Source organism: Anneissia japonica, unplaced genomic scaffold (genome assembly GCF_011630105.1).
Source record: "Anneissia japonica isolate Jap-2015-1 unplaced genomic scaffold, ASM1163010v1 scaffold287953_len805160_cov178, whole genome shotgun sequence".
NCBI classification, from domain to species: domain Eukaryota; kingdom Metazoa; phylum Echinodermata; class Crinoidea; order Comatulida; family Comatulidae; genus Anneissia; species Anneissia japonica.
In genome coordinates, this window is record NW_022747029.1 from 463531 (window position 1) to 485781 (window position 22251).

At 34.6% G+C, this 22251-nt stretch overlaps 1 protein-coding gene across 1 annotated transcript; it reads right to left on the bottom strand.

Moving 5' to 3' along the window:
* Positions 1 to 6270: 6270 nt before the first annotated feature.
* On the bottom strand, positions 6271 to 20961 carry LOC117120402 (GTP-binding protein Di-Ras2-like). Its single transcript, XM_033265445.1, has 2 exons — positions 20602 to 20961; positions 6271 to 8401 (listed from the first exon to the last, which is right to left on the bottom strand). The coding sequence occupies exon 2, from the start codon at positions 8366 to 8368 to the stop codon at positions 7769 to 7771; it is 600 nt and encodes a 199-aa protein (XP_033121336.1). The 5' UTR covers positions 8369 to 8401; positions 20602 to 20961; the 3' UTR covers positions 6271 to 7768.
* Between the last annotated feature and the right edge of the window lie 1290 nt (positions 20962 to 22251).

Genomic DNA, 22251 nt, shown 5'->3' on the forward strand with positions numbered 1-22251 from the left:
TAGACATAGGTAGTCATAATAAACAATGTATTACAAGCTGAGTACATGAGTCTTTACCATTAGTACTATTTCATTTATTGTCATAACAAATAATTGTCACACCTATAAACAGACAATTTATGTTTAATAGGTTAAAATAAGAATCTATTATATTATCTAATATACACACAATTTAGACACAATTGTAATGAAAATTACTTAAAGTGAATCGCTATCAATTAATCAAATCTCCATTTATTTAGTGCCTCTCCTGAAGATCAAAGTGCTTTCCATTACAAAGTAAAAAATACATAAAAAAACTCCAGTGTAAAAAAACATACAGAAATATTAAAACCAAAAAATCTGATCTAAAATGTATTCTCTAAATTTAGCTCTGAGCTAATTTGTATTGTAGTGTTAGTTAAAAATGCAATTAATCACATTAGTTTTTCAACTATAACATTTAAAATCTACACTAGATTCTATCAACTGAACATGTTCTATTAACTTAGAACCAATATAAATTAATAATTATATTCAAGGCAATGCCCATAAAAATAGAACAATTGGTAGATAGTTATCAGAGGAAACTAGTTATTGAACCTCAACAATAACATACTGTATTGCAATTTTCATTTAATTGCTTTACAATTAATACACAACTGTCCAATATAAAGAGGTTAATCCACAAAATATTTCACAACTACAATTTACAGTTGAATTCTAGTAAGGATATACTGTCTTCCAAAAAGTATGGGAAAACCTCGAAAAAAAGTTTGAATAGCTCATTTAAACATACCAAGTCATTAGCTTCCAACCACATAACAGATTGGGTAAACAAAATGTTTCTCGCTGATTAATGTTCTACTACAAAAATCATTAAATTGATAACAAGTCAATTTAAATTGAAAAGTCAATTTAAGGGATTTTGCAAAAACAGTAAAGGAAACTGTTCGTTAATTGTTGGGAAACATTTTTTTCTCATTCAAATTTTTAATTATGAGTTAAAAACTTATTTAAATAGACAAATTAGGCAATTTATATAATATGGAATTGAATTTTTCAATTTTTTAGCTCATGACAGACAGTACAGCTTTATACATATTCCTACAATTCTGTTTCAACTGAATTGTTGGAGGACCACTGTAACGAAATAGTATTTTGCCAACATTAGAACCTATTCTAGTAACTAGACAATAATGACATCAATTTAGTAAATAAATAAACTGTCATTTATTTATCAGATTATACCTTTCCCCAACATTGAACAACGGCAGTTAAACAAAACTGGCTGTTGGTATCCGAAAATGTTATGTTAATTTTTTTATAAAACATGTTTTCATGCAAGCTAATTTCTACCAACACATGCAATGTAAATCTCTCACCTCTCCTAAAACACAGTATTTCAAATCATTGTCACTAAAAAAATTTGAATATCATTCTAAAATATACATAGGAATGGTATATTGTATCATCTTAACATCAACTATAAATATATGTAAATAAATCAATATATAGATATTGCACTTCTGAAAGTATAACTAAATCAATTGATGGTATCACTAATTAAAACTTGCTTTAAATATAAATTTAATAACATTATCATTATGACCACATTGCACCCTAACATATTACAATTTCTTAAGATATTAAATTATATATACCATCATCAAGATAAACTTTAACAAATAAATGTATTATGAAATGCTAATAAAGCTTGAGTTGAGGTAACACCCTGAAGTTTAATACAGTACACCAATATAGAACAAATAACTCTTGTTCACTGACATAAAATAGGATATTGTGCTTATAAATAGAAAAAGAAATATACTCGCTGGTTTGATTTTTTTGCAGAATGTTTCAAATTGTTTATAACCATATTACAGTATATTAATATTCATATATATAATCATACATACTTCCTTATTATTTCTTGATTAAAATACAAATTACTGTAAATACAAATTTGATGTTTAAGCAATTGAAATATAATCAAATTTTGTAGATGCACAATATAATCATGATATAATTGATTTATATAAACAGTAAATTTTATATTCAAAATATTTTATTCTAGAACTGGGTATCTTATAAATAAAAAAAATGTGCAATGAAGAGAATCATGTATTTACCAAATCATTTCTCTTATTCTATTTACTACAACTCTCATATATTACAAGATCTCAAATCTGTAGCATATAAAATAATGGCCTGCTCCACTAACCTCAAGTTTAGTATTATATTTTGATTCTCATTCGGCTAACTTCATATTTGCATATCGTCTTATAAATGAGGAATTAAAAACCTTCTACAGTAACATTAAAATGATGTATTATGTACACACAGAATATATAAACATAATATTAAAGAGTATTTTAAAACTATCTACACAATGACAAATTTATCATATAGAAGTGTAAATATAACAGTAATTATGTGTGTCTGGTAGGTGGATGATTTTGATTGTTCTACTGTTTTCTTTCAGATGAATGAATTTTCTCAACTGTGTTGGGGTCTTAATTCTGTTTTCTTCCTATCTGACAATATACAGGGTATTGTATTTTTACATATATGTTGCAGATTTGAGGATTTTTTTAAATTAAATTTATACACATGAATACATACTCACACTTTCTCAATATAAGCCTATACATACCATTTATTATATATACATACATACATACATACTATTGTGAGGTAGACGAATTGTAGGCCAATTATCTTCCGTAGTAGTTTTTTGCTGTATTATAAAACTGTGGGTCCAACAGAGGTCAAAGCCTGTCTCTTATACACATCTAGATGTGTATAAGAGACAGATATGATAGGTAAATGAGAGGAACAGCGCTGAATTTAAAGAACAAATGGACCGTGTTATAAACGTATCAGGTATGAACGAAAAAGTTCTTTGACAGTTGTGTAAAAAAGCATGTCCGGCAGGATTTTAACAATATCATGAATGAATGTATTTATGTGTATGTATAATATTGTGAATCTATAAGTTTGATTCCAATAAAAAAAAAAATTGAAATTTAGTGCCGATTTTTGGAAAATACTAAATTTGTTATTTTAAAACAGTATCCCAAGTTTAAATTATAATAATTAGTTCAAATAAAAATGTAATAAAAAGTTTTATAAGAACAATCATGACTATGTAAACTGATGTATAAAATTTGACTAAAGTTGTCACATAGAAATGGTGAAACTGATATCATTATTCTGGCTAATATAGCCAAATGTAATGTTAGTAAATTCATGTAGATTATGTATACAAAATGTACATCTGTATACATACAAGTCAAAATATGCTAAGGTGTTTATATGCAGTGATCTACAGTATATTTATTTTTAATAATTGACATGTTTGCCAGTTTAATCACAAGTTATTACAAAAGAACATAATAGTCTAGTCAATTTCTGACAAAATCAAAATGAACCTAGAACTAACTGCAACAGAAATAAATTTTTGGGGAAGTGTTCCTGAAATATACACATGATAACATACTAAAAGTCCGAGAAAAAAATCCAATCAGGGGAACATTGTTTATCTTTAAGATATTTAATGACTTAACATCCAATTCATTATTGTGCCACACCGCACAACTGCTGCATTGAAGCGTATAAAATCCTATTGTTGCTAACAAAAACTGGTTAAAATAAGATGGATGCCAGCATGCTAACGCAATTCAGCCAAACCAGACGCGTTGGCATAAGTTCTTGGTCAACCCACAGATTGACTGGACTATAGCAGAAGTCATTTCTTCCATTCCAAATTGAAAAAATTTCAAAAAAAGTTTTAAACTACTTATTCTTACACCACAACATCTCATCATTTCCCAGTAGTTCTCAAACCACTGGCCAATACTATTCTACTATTCTACTATGCTAACAAAAACTGGTTAAAATAAGATGGATGCCAGCATGCTAATGCAATTCAGCCAAACCAGGCGCGTTGGCACTAGTTCTAGGTCAACCCACAGATTGACTGGACTATAACAGAAGTCATTTCTTCCATTCCAAAATTGAAAAAATTTCAAAAAAAGTTTTAAACTACTTATTCTTACACCACAACATCTCATCATTTCCCAGTAGTTCTCAAACCACTGGCCAATACTATTCTTTGTGAATCACAAGGTCATGTGACATGGAGACCAAACATGCACATAAAAGAATGAAAACAAAAGAAAAAAAAAAGCATTCAAATGTTTGATTACTGTACTACTGTATGTTAGAAATTAAATTGTATTCAACACTTGTATGCTTGAGGCTGTTTGTCAAAAATATTTGTTTTGAGAACAACGGCTGACAAGAAAACCAAAATTAAGTGAAATGTTAAATTTGTATGGCATATATTTGACTTAATAGAGAAGCCAAGCAATGTCTGTCAAGAAACTAATGCACAAAATGTATCGTTACATATTCTTGTTCATAAAGTGATGTAATATAAAATTCATGAGGTTCTTGTTTAAGAAGATATAATCTTTCTTTGTCAAGGCCGATACACTATTATAGTTATAAGTGAGAGGATTCAAAAGTTCAAAAATTGACCTGTATGTTATACTTTTAAGTATAGTTATAATATCCTCGGTATTAACGTCTGTGACTAATGAACACTGTCGGTGACTAACTAGCAACTCATCTACGGCCTTAGCAGCCTTTGGGTGGGAGGATGGATGGTCGGTCACCCAGTAGCAATAAAAAAAAAATAGCACAACAAAGTGCGGATGAATTCCTCAGTCATTGGCCAAACCATGCTTAGTTTAAACAGTAGGATTAGTTTGCCTTTAGGGTTAGATTAAGTATAGTACTTTCTCTGTCTGTTTTGTTATGTTTATGTTAAGCGCATAGAGGTCTCCATAATAAGCGCTCTATAAGTCAACCATTATTATATTATTATCTATAGCATTTGAGACCGATCGGTATAAAGCACTATATAAATCTAACTACACTAAAACTACATTACATACATGAGGATACCTATGTATGTGTATATACTGTGTGTAATACAATATAAAATATATATATATATATAAATCAAAGATGCTGCATAGACAAACAATATGTAAAATCAAAGAAAAAAAGTTGATTTGCTGCATAATTGCAACCGGTATCTCTGATTTTTATTAATGTAATATGTGAGTAATCCATTTTGGTGGACCCAACATGTAGCGTACTATACATCTTTATAAAAAAACGCAAATAAAATGTATGGATATGTAAATGTATGGCATGTATACATTCTATTTATTTAAACAACAATAAATACTTTATTTCAACATAAAATTAATACAGTAGATCCCCAATCAAAGGGACAACTTCAGGACTTGAAAAAAATGTCCCCTCAATAGGGGTGTCCCCTCAATAGGGGTGTCCTTGGGACCAATCAGTGTTATGCCAATCATAGTGTTACAGGAGCGTCGCCAGGAATTCCCAGATGAGGGGTCAAGTGGATCATGCCCGCCCATCACCCCCCCCCCCCGCTAGCAACGCAAATGTAGCGTTATAAGAATACTACAAATCTAATGTATCCGATGTTCGCAATACAGAGCTGTGTGCGTGTACTCAACAAGATGGCTGCCGTTATCCAGCAAATCAAAATACACCCAAGCATCGTTTTCAATGGTGCCCTCAATTTACAAGTTTTTAGTACCATTAATAGTTACCCATATATTGAGGCTTAAGCATTGCGATAATTTGGTATAGTGTACACGATTTCAATTTTCATTCTTCAGTACTGTACTTTATTTCTTAATTAGACTCTCTACTTGGCCTTATTTTGGCTAGGCTATTGTAATAATTATAATATAATTAAAAATAATGATTAATGCGTTTTCCTACAGCAGCCTTCTTGTTCAGTACACATACTGTACACAACTCTGCAATGCTTCGTCGCCTAGTCAGCACTCTAGTTGTTCAATAGCTCTACAATTCCAATACAAACAAGTAGGCCTAAGTATCGGTTAGGTTCAAATCACATGTTGGATTGTTGTGGATTTATTTTGATTCATATTTCATTGTATTAATAAAAGCGCAACATAATAAAATAATAAATGGGAAGAGTCAGTAGTTACTGGTCTAGCCAATTCTGATGATGACAAAAAGGACTTCAAAAGTCGAAGTGATACTGCAAGGTATCTGTTAATGAAAAATATTACAACCAAGTTTTGTATTACTTAATATCTAATACAGTACTGAAAAATGGCAATCCATAACAAATACAAATATAATAAAACATAATCAGTGCTAACAATTTTAAAAATTTGGTTGCGTGTTTAAAATTATTGCACAAAAAAACACATTAGGAACAGATGGATAAATAATAACAGTGCTCAAATAGTAGCAAGATGTTATAATCATATCAAGCGCAGCCCTTCAACGAAATGAAAACATTTACTGTATACCGCAATACCATAAGGCAAAATAAACAAACACAACATGCTAAATGATATGCAGGCTAAATCCTGGTAGAGCTACAAGTTAGCAGAAACCTGAAATAAAAACTTTAGGTATCTAGAGTAGGACAAATTATTCCAGGCAAGCCCATCCTTTATCAACTGTGAACCTTTTATGTACAGTACTTAACTGTTTGTACACAATAGAATACCCGACGTGCAAAACAATATTCCGTATTTTGACAACTTGATTCATTTTTATATTTTTTTATATTCACCAAAACAACACACTAGAAACCGTTTTAGGAAAGTGTTTACATAATACTGTAGATAACATTTAATATTAAGTTGGAGTGGATGACAAAACGTAAGGCTGTGTGAGGAATTTTTTTATTAAGGGTGACACATAGCTGCAGTAAGAAATAAAATAATTGGAAAAGACAACACTTTTGTATGTCAGCATAAACATAATAGGTTTATTGCTAACACCTCAATGTGATTCCTCCAGCTCAGTAATGATGTCAAGTCCCTGCAATCTAATTCTAAGTTATGTATTAAGTTCATCCAGCTGAGGGATGCTATTTTGATTAATAGAAATTTTTTGTAGAAGTATTGGATTAGCAACTGATAGCAATTGAGTCATGAGGATTTCAATCTTACTCTACAGCAAGAATCACAATCCAATACCCTGTTAAGTCAGAGCAGGTTAGCAGAACGATATCTATCTCGTTTCTAAATCAGAATGTAAATCTGAGAATTGTAGCATCCGCATAGATTATTACACTGTTGATAATTATTATTAGGATTTTCCAACAAGAATATTGAATATGACTGTCCACAGTCCTTTCTTAAAAATCAGTACATTTTGTAGTGAATGTGCTCTTCAAATATAAAAAGAATATAAAACTACAGTAGAACTCCTGTTAAAGAGACACCATTGGGACCAAAAAAGTGTCCCCTAAAGAGGGGTTGGCTGTAGATATACTTATGTTTGTTTCATGGTCGAAAAAGTGTCCCCTTAATGGGGTGCCCCAAATGAGGGGTTTTTATTCTTTTTTTTTTATAATTTGAAGTTGTATCTGAATTTTAAGTTTTTTACTATGTAATCTGTTGTATGTTACATGGGTCTGCGAACACATTTGTGTTGGCACATTGTTGCTGATGTAATCCCTGGACTGTTTAATAAATTAAATAATACCCACTTTACCACTCATTATAAGAATTGTATATCAAAATATTGTTAAAGCGCCTTTTTGGTTAACTATCGTTCTATTTCAGTCTCAAGAAATAATACAGATATGAACCACATCAAATCAACTGATCTTATATTATCTGTAGTTATGTGTGTGTGTGTGCGTGTGGGTATTATTAATGAAGGTGAATGTGTGTACTTTATCATCTTACATTACAGTACAATTGCCTTTCAATTTCTCACGACGCTTCTGTGACTTGGTTTTTTTGGTTTCTAAGTGTAAGCTCATAGTCCGTTTTTTTTCCAACTGAAGTAAATTCTGGAAGAGTTCCTTGACATTATAATTTGTCTTGGCTGAAGTTTCTAAAAATGAACAATTCCAAGAACGTGCTAGCATTGAGCCCTCATTTACTGTAACCATTCTTTTAGGGTCATCACATTTATTACCCACCAACATTATGGGAATTCCATCAAGATCATTTCCTTTGATTTCTGTAATTGTGCTATATATTGGTTTAAGTTCCTCTAACGATTGCCTATTTGTGATAGAATACACAAGAATAAAAGCATGTCCTTTTGAAATTGATAACCTCTGCATGGCAGGAAACTGGTGGGATCCAGTTGTATCAGTTATTTGTAAGGTACACACATTTTTGTTGCAGCTGATAACTTGACGATAAGTATCTTCAATAGTGGGAATGTAGCTTTCTCGGAAAGTGCCTTTAACAAACCTTAGTACAAGAGAGCTCTTGCCAACACCACCAGCTCCAAAAACTGCAACTCTGTAGTCATTACTTTGTTCAGGCATTATTCTTAGACGTATACTTCGATCACGGACCAACTGAAAAAGTGCAAAAACATTAATCACTTTTGAATCATGCAACAGTAATGAAGTCACAATCAATTGCATAACAGGGCCTGGCACACTAGAACTAGACTGTGTAATTTAATGTTAGTCAATCAGAAATGACCAATGATAATGTAAATTTTTATCCCAGAGTGCAAATGATCCAAAACTGATAAAAATTTTATTGAAAATTTAGGATTTCTCTAATTAATCGAAACAACACTTCAAATAGAAGATACATACCCACATTTTACTATACTGTATTTAAAAGAACTATTTTTCAAATATTTAAGGGTAAACTGGGTCAAATCTTACTTTTCATATTTTTATTGTTAATCAATTTTTTAATCTTAATTTTCTAAGGAATATTAATGTATTGTAAATCACATGCAATTCAGTTTTAATTTTACTGCTATTTGTGATTAAAACAAAATGAAATGAAATCCGCTTTTTCCCCATTTTTTGAAATATTCAATAATCTGCATCTCATTATTATGCACATGTTTGTCAACTGTAGTACCACCCCCCCCCCACCTCCCGGACCCAGGCCTAGCGGTGATTTAGCCAGGGATGTAATTTCCAAAATGGTTACATGCATGTGAAAAACCTCCTGGCAATGCGGGGCATCGTTTTTAACGTACATCCCCGGCTAAGTCCTCACCACTTACCGCCGTAATCCCGGTAAAATGCCCCGCTAATAAATGATTGGATAAGACCTACTTGAAGGTCTAGCCTACTGTAGGTCTGAATCGGAGAAGCACGTGAGAGCTAGGCAGGAGCTAGACCAAGGAGATGAGATTGCTTGATTGAAGCAATACGCATGTGTATCACTAAGCAGATTTCCACGGAAGTTTAGATAAGTGGGAAAAAATAAAGGAGTGTATGACAGATTGATCATAGAAAAAGAAAATAACTGATTGATTGATTTAACAGTTTGATAGACTTTAATTATTCAATATTAAAACAAAAATTAGGCCTAAATAAGAAAATGAATACATGTTTTAATAGAAACAGATTTCCTTGCCTTAGCTCATGTACTGGCATATTTTTGACGCAAATTAGGTGAAATTCACGCTTCACAAATTTTCACACAACACACTCATCACATGCGCCGCCACCTCGGTCCTCGGTGTTGTGTGGTTAGAGGTTCAAATTTTATTATGTAATTTATACTGTGATCTATAAAAAATGAAACCATGGTGGTAGGCCTAAAGTACAGTAGGCGAATTTTTAATTTAAACACACAGTGCTGACTGCCCGAAACCACTACCCAAAACCGAGGCTACTCTAACGAGTAAAATTCCTGGCCCTTCCGAGGCCTGTTACATCTACGGGTAAATTTAGGTACGTCCCGGCACTACGGGGACACAACTATGTGTACATCTCCGGCTCAGTCCCGGCTAGTGCCCCGCTATGGCCTGGGTCCGGGGGACCAGGATACAATTGACAAGTGCATTACCGTTGAAGAGAAGTTTAACAAATTTATAAAATTTGAGAACTGATTTAGCACATCCAAATAAAGGTAGGCCTATTATCCAGGAAATTCATTCTTAAATAAAATAAAATTGGTATTTACTGTGTATACACGAAGTAGTCACGAAAATATGGATTACAATAGTTTTGCCCATATTACTAAGTAACTTCTTATGGACCAAATACCACACATTTTTATATTATATAAAGCACATGTATATCAAAAGACTGTCGGCTATTCAGGCAAAAACATAGTTACTGAGAGCTAGTAAGTAGAGACCAGGGGTTTAGGAAAAAAAAAAAAAGAAATAGGCAGTCCAAACGGGAGACGAAGAACTTATCGCGTAGCGACAGCCGAGGGGTGTGTAGTCCTGAGCGGGGGTGGGTTTGGAAGGGGTGTCCCACTCTCTTAGTCTCTACTTAAGAAAAATTTAGAAAATTATGACCTTTAGAATGCATTAACGGTTTAGCCTATACCTTTTTGGGAATCCCCACCAAATGTCGGTATGAGAACTACGTAATTTTAATCAATAAACATTGTTATTAAACGTATGATGCTTTAGTTTAACATCCGATAAAAGAATATAAACAATTTGCTAAAGGTAGACCAAGCCCAACTAGGCTATGATGAGCTGAGTAGGCCATGTCGTCATGGCCGTCATAAATAATTGTTGGCCATCCAAAAGATGGCCAGATGGCTTGCTGGCTATTAGGCCTTGTGAGAGACCGACATTAACAAAACAAAATACCCATTAAATTATTAAAATATTTCTGCTATAATATCTTTATTAGGTCAAATATATATTTACTCTATGATTTAGAATGATGTGTTCTGGTCAATATTGAATGTGATATCTGCTCCTCACATTCATCTGTCCATCACTCACGCACGTCCCATTTTTATAAACTGTTTGATACCACTCCAAGATATGTATGTTTGTTCTCTTTGTTTTGCTAAAAATCCTAATATATCAATGATTATAAATTTACAGTAATTAACATTGTTGATTAGCACAGTAGTAGTGATAATAATTTTAATTAAACAAGCATTTATTATGCACTGGTATCAGTTAACGAAGATGCATATGGCGACTTGACAAAACACTATTAGTATATGAAAATTATGGGCATGGATAAAAATGGCAGTAATTAATGCCAGAACCATGTGCCTGCACCTTCATACGACTGGGATCCTAGCAAGTGCTGTCACTGCTAGGGCCCGGGTTGATGCCAAGTGAACACAAATTTAAATTGTATTCAAATTTATGTCTGAGAGTGCCATTTCTGTTCCGACCATCAGTAATCATTTCTAATATTCAGTCCCAACCATGGTTTTTGAGCGCAATATAATCGATGAGTCTATTGATGAAGTAGGCCTAAACACTGAAGGTTAAAGCCAAAAAAATAAATTATGTGTCATCTAGAAATTGATAACTCAACAATTTTACAAATCTAAGTTTCAAATGATGACAACAGAAAGAAAAAATAAAGCTGGAGTAATTTGGGCATTCTCAAAATTCTAATGACTACCTTCAGCCTAATATTAAACTAATATTTTCTTAACATTTGGCTTTACATTTGTTACATCATCTGTTGCATGTGAATATCAACCAGGTGGAAACGTTAGAGGCCCTGCCCATGTCATCTTGAGCACCATCCCACTCTCAACATTAAATATTCCTCAAGCATTGACTATTACAGTATGTCTACTGGTGTGGGAGCTGTGGTGACTACATTACTGCAGCAAAGCTGTACCTCAGAGTGTCTGACGAAGTAGCCCTAGTGGGCCAAACCTCCCAGGAGCCTAGTAAAAATGGGCTATTTTATTTAGATGTTTTTAGATGTTAAATATTTTAGAACAAACAACCGTTCAGCATTGTTATGTTACGGAACTTAAGGCAACGGTTGGCCTGTCCCTGTGCATGTTTAATGTTGATGATTTTACATGTGGTTGGAATAAATCATAGTTTACTGCTCCCCCCCCCCCCCGGAGTTATAACTCTATAGCCCTCTGAATCTAAAGACGTATATTTTAATAAACTCATCAAACGAACAAACAGAATATACTATTTATTAATTATAACTGATCAAACTGTGGTATCTTCGTTCAATACGAAAACTACAGCTATCTTGAGGTCGAGCATTGCGCGCAGACATAAGCAGAACTTGAGCATTGCATAAGACCATATGGTCCGTGGATAAACAAGTACTGTACAGGCCTGTTTAGAACCGTCATTTTCAATCGGGGTATATTTTTTTCTATAAACGGTTGATGACTTTTCACTAAAATATTCACTGGGTAAAGAAACTTAGCATTGAACCAGGAGTTGACATACTGTAGCACAGGCGGCGTACAAAGAGATCAGCGGTTGGGCTTGCAGGCATAGGGTACTTCCCATTTGGAGGGGAGGGGGTGTTTCGAAAATGCGGAACTACAAAAGATCAGTGGCCCAAAAATGGGGATGAAGACTTCCGAAAAAGGCGCTGGGGGCCAAGGGTCTGCAAAGGGCAACCTGTGGGGGTGTGGGGGATGAAGCCACAGCCTCTACAGTGTTTGTAGCGTTTTGTGAATGTATTTTAATGTCTTTTTCGGCACAATTGATTTTTAAATTTTGTACCATTTGACAAAATAAGCGTAATATATTGTAAAACAAGATAATACTTTGTTCGTCTGTAACATAATTTCTTATTACACATTTTTTCATTTTAATTATATTACATAAAACAAATTATTAAATAAAGCTTAAATCATTCAATCAAAAGAAGAACAAAGAAATGTGTGTACTCTTACTGTTGCATGTGGTATTATTGAAAAGATTACACAGAATTATGAAAAGTAATTAAAAAATTAATGTCGGTATCATTTGATGTATTTTAAAATCATAACATTTAAAATCCATTAATTCACATATTAGGCTGTTGCTTTGAATGTATTTCCCCAGTACTGCATGCTATGTTCTGTACTGTTCGGAAGAATGCTGTTAAAGGATTTTTTTTGTTTGCTCAGAGCTTGAGGCAAACGTCAATGAAATTTGTTAATTCTAATGATCTTCCCCTTTTTCCATATTTTTCCCAAGTTTTTAAATATTCAAAAGCACTTTTTATCTGAGCATTAACCAAGATTTTCATCAAAGTTTAAAAATAATAAAAAGACCGTGATAACGTTTCTAGTGTTTATTGCACATATTTTTCCTGTGTAGATACCAGAGTACGTTTAATGTTGCAACCCACTGGCACAAAAAGTTTTATGCAGTCCGCTTAATAGTGCAAATCATCAGGGGGGGGGGGGGTGGGGGGCTGGGGGGGGGGGCGCTTAACAATAGTTGTTAAACTGCAAACCTGCCAAGCCAGTCACTCGTCGCAAATCGTGTTTCAGAGATAATGATCAAAACATGCTGGAATGTCAAGATTTTTTAAATCTGTATTATTGCACTAAACTAACCTTTATATATGTTAATGTCTGCCTGAGAATCGCCCGAAATCATGAACTTTGAAGGCTGATTTCTCAAATATTATTCTTAATAATATACAGCTGTATTGCTTGTCACCTTATAAGGAAATGTTGGATTTAAATGATTCTTTTACAATTTCACGGCTCTCACTTTATTGTTTAACGCTGTATTAATAACTAAAAATTGATTTTTGTGATGAGTTTGGCTTACCTTTGCAACATATCCACCCCATCCCACCACGGCTGGTGAATAACTTTTTCAGCACCAGGATGCCCAAAAATAGATGCTGGCAACCTGTAGAGCCGTTACCACTCCCTTAAAGGGCAGGGGTACACAATTTATAGTTAGCATGGGAATATAGTATCTATATATAAATTTTGGAAATACAGCACATCCAGATGTCTGGAAAAGCTGCAGGCAAACCTGGAGATCCTCTACCACTCCCCATTCTGTACAGTACATTGGCAGACACAAAATTTTTAAATTTTGTGTCTAAAAAATTTTTTTGAAAATGAAAACATTTAAAAATTTAAAAAGTTAGTGCGAACTAGAGTTCATACCCACCTTAGTCCCACCATAGTTGGGCCTGTGGTGACAAAATTTTGAAAATATTATACCTCTCTAGGTGCCCGAAAGTAGCAGTTGGCAATTGTAAAACTGTTACCCCCTTCCCCCAAAAGAGGCAGGCACAACATTACAGTTACAGTAGTTGGGATACTGAATTCATCCCTACCTCCCCACAAATCAAAATAAAATTAGTATTACTATGCTATGGTATGGAGAATTTTGCAGATCAAAGAGGCTGGTGCATACCTACAGTAAATACTAGGCCGTACACATGGCCTTGGTCTAGCATTTTTCGACAAATCTCAATGTTTGGGGCTATCTTTTGGAGCATTAGCTATTAAACCAATGACAAAACACTTAATCTCAAATTTCCAATCAATTTGGTACAGTTACTGGCATTCCAACCAACATTATTCAACATCAAATACCGTAAAACATTGAATTGATGCCCAATGGGCTTAATCTCGAGTAGAAGCCCATCTCGAAGTGAAGCCCCCTCTTAGTTTGCAAAAGTCATGAAAAGAAGCCCATCTCGAAACAAGATAGCATGGGCTTCTTTTCGAGTACAGTACATCCACAGTACATGAATCTCAAAGAAACAAAATAAATTAAAAACACACTTGGTTGTTAACAGTATTTTAGGTGAATTAATGCCGAAAGTAGCCTTAAGATAGCATGGGCTTAACTTCGAGATGGGCTTCTTCTCAAGATTAAGATTATACTCTCAATGATATACTGTAGATTGATGTTACAGTCACCCTAATTATTGTTTTTAGTAGTAATTCACAAAATTTACAGAATTTATTTTGAAAAGAATCCCCCTCTTTTAATACTTTGCAAAAGTAGCCTCAAAAAGAAGCCCATCTCGAAAAAAAATCCCATCCAAAGTTTGCAAAAAAAGAAGCCCAGGGCTTCAGTTCCAGGTTTTGCGGTATGTGCTTTACAGCACAAACACTCCGAGGAAGTGACACGTTTTCCTATTACCATGGAGGTACTATAGTGAAATACTATGCTATTACCGAGCGTTACTCGCACTGCATGTTTATACAAAATTGATACCAACTATACGTTGTGTGACCACAGATTCTTATCAGCGTGTTCGGTATGATCATCAAAGGACTGAATTCATGTTGTTTCTCCAGTTCACTATGAGCCCAATCACACTTAAGAGTTACGTCGGCCCAGGGCTGCCTCAGGTCCGGCATTTTTTAAGTGTGAACATTCAATAAATGTTAAGCCAGCCCTAAGCCGACCTAAATTTAGTCCGACTTTTGAGTCGGCTCAGGTCCCCCAATGCGGGAAATGGGCCCGAACCTGAGCCATAAGCCGAACCTGAGGCGGCCTAAGTTCGCTCCGATTGCAGTCAATTTCGACATCTTATCTACCACAATATTCATTTGAACTGACTTCCCCATTGAGAAATAAATTGTTAAGGAAACCGTAGAGTAAAATTTTTGTATTCAGTTGAACTATAGTTGTTGAATAAAAGTTGTAAAAGGTTTCCTTGCCTAACTCATTACTACTCACAGCCTCCGTGCGAAGCATAAGCATGCAACATCACGCACCATGTTGTAAACATAATAATAGAACGGGAAAATACCATGTGATACGAAGCTTATGGGTAGTTTGGCAGATGACGTATGCTGCAAACTTTCTTTTCTACAGTTGAATTCCAGTAAAAAAAATATATATTACAAGCTCAAGAAAACCCGTTTTTTTGTATAGCACACATTAATTTCACAAGTTTATATTCTAAAATCGTAACATTGTATAGCAGTATCATTCTTTCTGTGAACATCATCCTCACATTCGTGAAGCTACTCACGTGACCCAGAGGACCGAAAAAAAAATAATCGTTTGTTATTGTTATGAGCAAAGTGGGTTCTAAAAAGCAAGTGTCAAAAATGTTTGTGAATGAATCAAATATGAAAATACTTATTATTGCCAAATAGGCGATCGATGCTACTATTTTCACAATCTGTGTCTATAGATGCCAAACAGTGACAGCAACCTTCAGTTTTACATAGGCCTATGCTACAGTTACAGTAATATTATACAGGTATGGACTTTCAAAATCGCCTAAGTCTGGTTTTGCACGGAGAAAAGTCGAGCTGCTATATATTTGTCTTGGTTGTTATAATAATTATCTTCACCATTCATGAAGCAAAATGCTACGCTTAAAAAATCGAAAACGTATAGGACAATAATTAATTGAAATTAGGTCCATGTTTTGCGCGAATTCCATGTGTTTATGCTTGGTTGGGATTTACCGTTTCACCATCATGAAATGCTATCGCCTCAAACTTCCTGTCCTGCAATTCATCGACCCGACCCAAAGGAGAAGTCTGAACGTATTTAAGGCGACCCTGGGCCGACCCTAGGCCTGCCTATTAATTAAGTGTGATTGGGCTCTACCTCCATGATCCAACCAAAAAAGCAGAAACTGAAGGTCTTTATAGCCGCACAGGACCAAAGTCTTTCGACGAATGCATACAAAGCTAAAATATAATGAGAGACGGTACTGACCCTCTCTGCCGCATCTGCAAGAGATCAGATAAGACAACTGTAAATCATCTTATTGCCTGTTGTCCGGTCTTAGCGCTTAAAGAGTACTAGGTACTGTACGGCATGATCGGCTAGGTCAGTACATACTGTACATTGGAATGTATGCAAACACTATAAGATCAAGGTAGCCGAAAAATGGTACAATCACCAACGTCTTGAAGTGCCAAGGATGTGACAATCCTTTGGGATTTTACAATCCATAAAGCCTACCGATCGGACCATCAAAGCAAGTAAGCCTGACAATCAAAGATCGAAAAGCAGGAACATGTATGATCATCGACATGGCAGTACCCCGTGAAACCAACATCTCCGCCAAAGAATACGATAAGATCGGAAAATACAAAGATCTGGAAATTGAAATCACTAAAATGTGGCACTTAAACAGCACAAACCAGTAACAGTATTATGGGAGCACTTGGAATAATAAAAAATATCGACAAAATACCAGGAAACCTCGGAGAATTATATTAGAAGATTGCCTAAATGGGTGCTACACATATACTCAGAAAAATATTATCATAATATCATAAAGGACTGTGTAAAATATTTAACTTCTATAACCCTCTTACTCACGAGAGTGTGTTGGTTAGAAAAACATTTAATAATAATAATAATAATAATAATAATAATAATAATAATAATAAAACAACACAACATTTACTAGACCATGATTACAAATTTAAAGGCCTAACATTTAATTTTACAGCTCCATGGCTAGACACACCCCTAGTGGAGATTGAAACAAAATGGAACTTTTTTGGCATTTTTTTCTTGGGAGGCCCTCCCCAGGGTGTTACTAATCTATCCACATCAATGTAGGTATATTACTTTTGATTAATTGTTTCATTTATTCATAATTTAATTGTACATACTGTTTGCATTTAAATTAAATTTAAGGTATCAAGTAAAATGAAGTATGGGACAGGGTTACGCCGCATACTGTAGTGTCTGCAACACCCTTTTTAAATTTTTAGCAAAAAATTTTCTGGAATTCCACCACTCTTTCCAAAAATCTTAGTGAGAGGGCTGAGGGAGAAATTTAGAATGTGATCCATACGGTAGGTGTGGGAGGAAAAAGAAGAAAAAGCAGGGAGGGTCCAGTGAAAACGTGAAATGAGAGTGCAGTGAAAGTGTGTATGAAAGGGAAGCAATAATGATGATATATTGCAAAGCATTAATTAATTAAAAGCAGGAGTGGAAGAAGTTAAAAGGAGGTACCAAAAGGGAATTAATGCGCTGGAGCTCAGTTGAAAAGGGATATGTCTGCCATTATGGAAAACTCCCCATTGTCTCCATTTGCATCCTAATTCTACCATCCCTCTCCCTGCTTGTTTGCTGCACACACCACTTCCACTCCATACTATCCTACATTTCCCTATTTGACATCTCTTACATCCATTATTCCCCCACCTCATCTCTCCTAAAATACAGACGATTAGGAAGGAATGACAAATATGAAGGTTGTGGGAGGAAATTTAAGACAGAGTGAATGGGTTGGGGGTGAAATGGAAAAAATGCAGGATTATGACTAACATTTCCCCTTATTTTATGACTCTAGCAAACACGTTTCAAAATTATAACTAGGAAATCTATATTTTATTATTATCTTATTGATTATGAGTAGTGAATCTTATGAATAACGGTCATTTATATGGCTAATGAACCTTTCTATTGATTAAGACTAGCCTTCTGTTCAATTATGAATAGCGAACATTTCCTTCAATGACGACTAGTGAACCCCCTTATTTATTATGACTAGCGAACCTTATGAATAGCGGTCCTTTGTTATATTAAGATTAGTAAACCATTTTCTTGATTATGACAAGTGAACCTTATGAATAGTTGTCCTTATTTTTTTTTAAACCAAAACGTTTTTCGTGATTATGACTACCGACTCTATTTTATAGGGTACAGCAGGTCAGGATTTAGGAGGCGCGCGGCCCGGATCCCTATTTTAAAAAGTTAAAAAAAAGAAAAAAAAAAGAAAAGAAAAAGAAAAAATGGATCACCCTCAGAGGTTATTTTCATGCGTCTAGAGAACAAAAATTTTGCGGGGAATTCCCCCAGACACCCTAGTGTGGTGTTATCTTCATTGGCCCCCCCACTTTTGGCCCACCCCTTTCGGACATCTCAGCATCTACCCCTGTACAGTAAACTAAATTTATGACTAGAAAAATCCTATGAAAAATTAACGTTATGAATATTGAGACTCTCTCCCTTGCCTAAGTGTGAGTAGGCTTGGAGATGTTAAGAAAATCCCTAACCACAGCACAATACTGACATATAATAATAAAATAATAATAATAATAATAATAATAATAATAATAATAATAATAAATAATTTAGTAGTATTATTATTGTATAAATTATAATTTTTAATTAAAACTGTCCAAATCAAATCTTTCTAAAAGTAAAGTGGAATAATTATTATATTAATTATAAAGGGTCCAATCTCCCAGAAGTCTCCTGGAAGTCGGGACGGCTACCCGCACTCCCACAAGCAAACACCAAAAAATAACCCATCTCCTGCAAATTCCTAATATTTGCATGTTTTTACGGGTGTCTATAAAACAGATAACAAAGCCCCTATTTCTTCTCTTTTATTTTAGTAATACACCAGGCAGTCACAAAATCAAAATTACGTAATTTTTTGGGCGTCTGTTTGTGAAATTTTCAAGGGTTTTCGTTTGGGTGTCTACATAACGAAGACCGCAGACCCAAAAAACGAAGACCACCAATTATTTCTCAATTACTGATATCTTACTGAAAGAAAATAAAACAGTTGCCAAGTACCTATTATATTATTTATTTGGAATAAAATGAGGAATATCAAGAAATACTTAAGGGTCTTAAGACCAAGACCAGAAAAACGAAGACCCACATTTTTTCTCTCAATCATGATAAAAAAAAATGTTTTTAAATCACTTCATGCTATGTAACGATATATATAGTATTCGTCTTTTTAGCACATTATTGCCTGAATCCGAGTAAATTTAATGATTTACTCTTTATTCCAGTTCCAGTATTTGTTGTACGTCCACAGCTGGTGGCAGAGCGCGTCTTGGTGTTGCCACTCTCTACACGAAAGTAAGGCTTGGCCTAGCAGTACGCATATTTTGCCTACAAAAACCTTGTAAAATTTTATTCATAAACTTGTTTCATGTTAAAATAAACAGTAGGAATGCTGTATAGTGATGCATATGTGCAGCATTGGTCATTTGGTAGTGACACCAACATACAGGATGGATGAGATAATTAAAGGGTCTTCATTTTAAAGACACCCTATATGGTCTACAAAAGGAAGACCCGTAAAACGAAGACCCACATTTTTTTCTCTCAATCGTGATGAAATAATGAAATAGGTACTCGGCAACTGTTTTATGATGACTTTGAAATACTTTCATTGTTCAATAAGATAACTGAGAAATAATTAGAGGTCTTCGTTTTTCGGGTTTTCAGTCTTTGTTTTGTAGGCACACATAGGGTGTCTATAAAATGAAGACCCTTGAAAATTTCACAAACAGACACCCAAAAAATGTCATAATTTGATTTCGTGACTGCCTGGTGTACTATTACATTATCAAAGTAAAAGAGAAAAAATAGGTGTCTTCGTTTTTGGGTCTTCGGTCTTCGCTTTATAGACACCCATGTTTTTACTAACTTTATTTATTAATAATTGTCTCACGGAAGTCAGCGCCGACACCATGTCGAACGCAGCAAAATAAAATTGGGGCCTTTAAAATAAGGCCTTGTTATGGCTCATTTAACCAGATCTCGCAGAAGGTATTTCTTTGAACTTGGGACCCCTGTTAATATACTGTTGTTGCCACCTTCTTGATATTATACCTTGCCCAGGCCTAGGCTCTGACTAGGCTAGACGTAGTCCTTCCAGTCCTAATGCCTAGCATGTTTAGTCTGAAGCTAGCCTAGGCCTATTGACTTGGTAATGAATTCGTCCATAAGTCTAACTAACCCCGTCTAACCTAGGCCTAGGGTATTATAGTAGTATGAGGCATGCATAGGGAGGGCAAAGCCTGACTGTGCCAAGCCTAGGAATATTATTTTGAAGATGCACACCATCTCACATAAATCAATTTTATTTCAGTTTAAACAGATTACTGTTTAATCATCACTGACCTTATTCTTGGGTATCCGTTATTCTTGAGGAGTTGTTGTAAACAATCCTAATTTTGATGAATATAGGCCTAGGCCTAAATTCATAAATGTCTTGGTAATCGTTTCTTAAAAAGAAAAAAATAACAATCTGTAGACAACCTAGTAGTCTAGGCTGGGTCTGTGTAACGCTAGTTCAATCGACATATGTTCATCAAGCGCTGTGTGCAGCAAAAGCAAGCGACAATCAAGCCGATCGTCTACTTTGCACCGAATATTTTGCCATAGCTAGCCATTCTGTCGTACCGTATGCAAATATCATTTATTTTCTGATCGATAGGAATAGCTAGAACGATGAGAGATGAAGCAGGCGCGAGTATGCGTATCTCCTCTCCTATAGCGGTTTTCTGACGTCATTTGAAATGAGTCTTTGTGTTTAGTTATGGTGTTGAATTGTAATCAATGGCAAATTGCCTACAAAACGTGCGTCAAAATATTCAAATATTATAACAAGGCAATTGGGACCAACACCTCGTCATCATCAGTTATATTTATTATACCTTTTTTTTTTGTAAAAAAAAAAAAAGGATTAATTGCAAAAATGTTAAAGACTAGTCGCAAGGGCTGTCTCTTATACACATCTAGATGTGTATAAGAGACAGACTTTAGGCAAGTTTAACTGTAAATTGTTTCTTGAAAGTTGATCACCTGCTTGAGTTCCTCCTGTGTCTTGGACTTGTGCTGTCAGATGTTTAGAGCCCCCGGAAACTCTGGCGCCTATAGCCTTTTATAAGTTGTTTAATTGATTTGAGCAGGGAGATGTAAAAATCATCTCCCTGATTTGAGCAGGCCCATGGAGGGACTACAGATGGATGGAGCCCAACCAAGGTTGGAGCTGAGGTAAGAAAATTTATGATTATGGCAACCTAGATGGCCGGAGATGGCACTCTCAGAATTCTAATTATAATTTTCCGAGTTTTTTTTCTTTTTTTTTTTTTTTTTTTTTTTTTTTTTTTTGAAAAATTTAAGGAAGGCTTGGGTCGGCTCGGCCCACTTAAATGGTATCACTAGGCCTAATTAAATAAATAGAAATAGATAGACCTGTCCGTGTAAAAGGCTGTAATTATTGTTGATAACGGCTATATAAAATTCAATTGACTAACTCTAATTTTTTTTGAAATTAGGAAAACAGGAACGTATGTAGGCCTATGCAGACAATTAAACACTAGTACGGGTCATAGTAATACACAAAAGGAATAAACCGTTTATTAGTGGAAAATTGTGCACTTTTGAGTTTGTAAAAATATTGGCCTAATAAGTTTACACGCTTCCAATTTTAACAACGTACAGTAGGCCTACATTGTTTTCACAATAAATTTAGCCTCTGATAACCTTTCCTGTACATCCAAAAATCGATGTAGTGGTTACTGAGATGGTTACGAAATGTAGGCTACAAACAAATTGCGTTTTTACTCGGTTTTGATCCGGAAACGGACCACACTTGGAAAAGTGAACAGACAAAATTCAAGACAGTCATGCGTAATTGTTATTCTTTCCATTCGCTTTGAAAAGTGGGGTTTTAATAAGATTGATGAAAAGTGGGGAGGGGGAATTGATATGATGTCCCCCCCCCCCACTCCTACCTTGAACAGTGGGGGATGAGTCCCCCTCTCC

Coding starts and splice junctions, on each gene's coding strand:
- LOC117120402 (XM_033265445.1), bottom strand. CDS start 8,368: ATGCCTGAACAAAGTAATGACTACAGAGTTGCAGTTTTTGGAGCTGGT.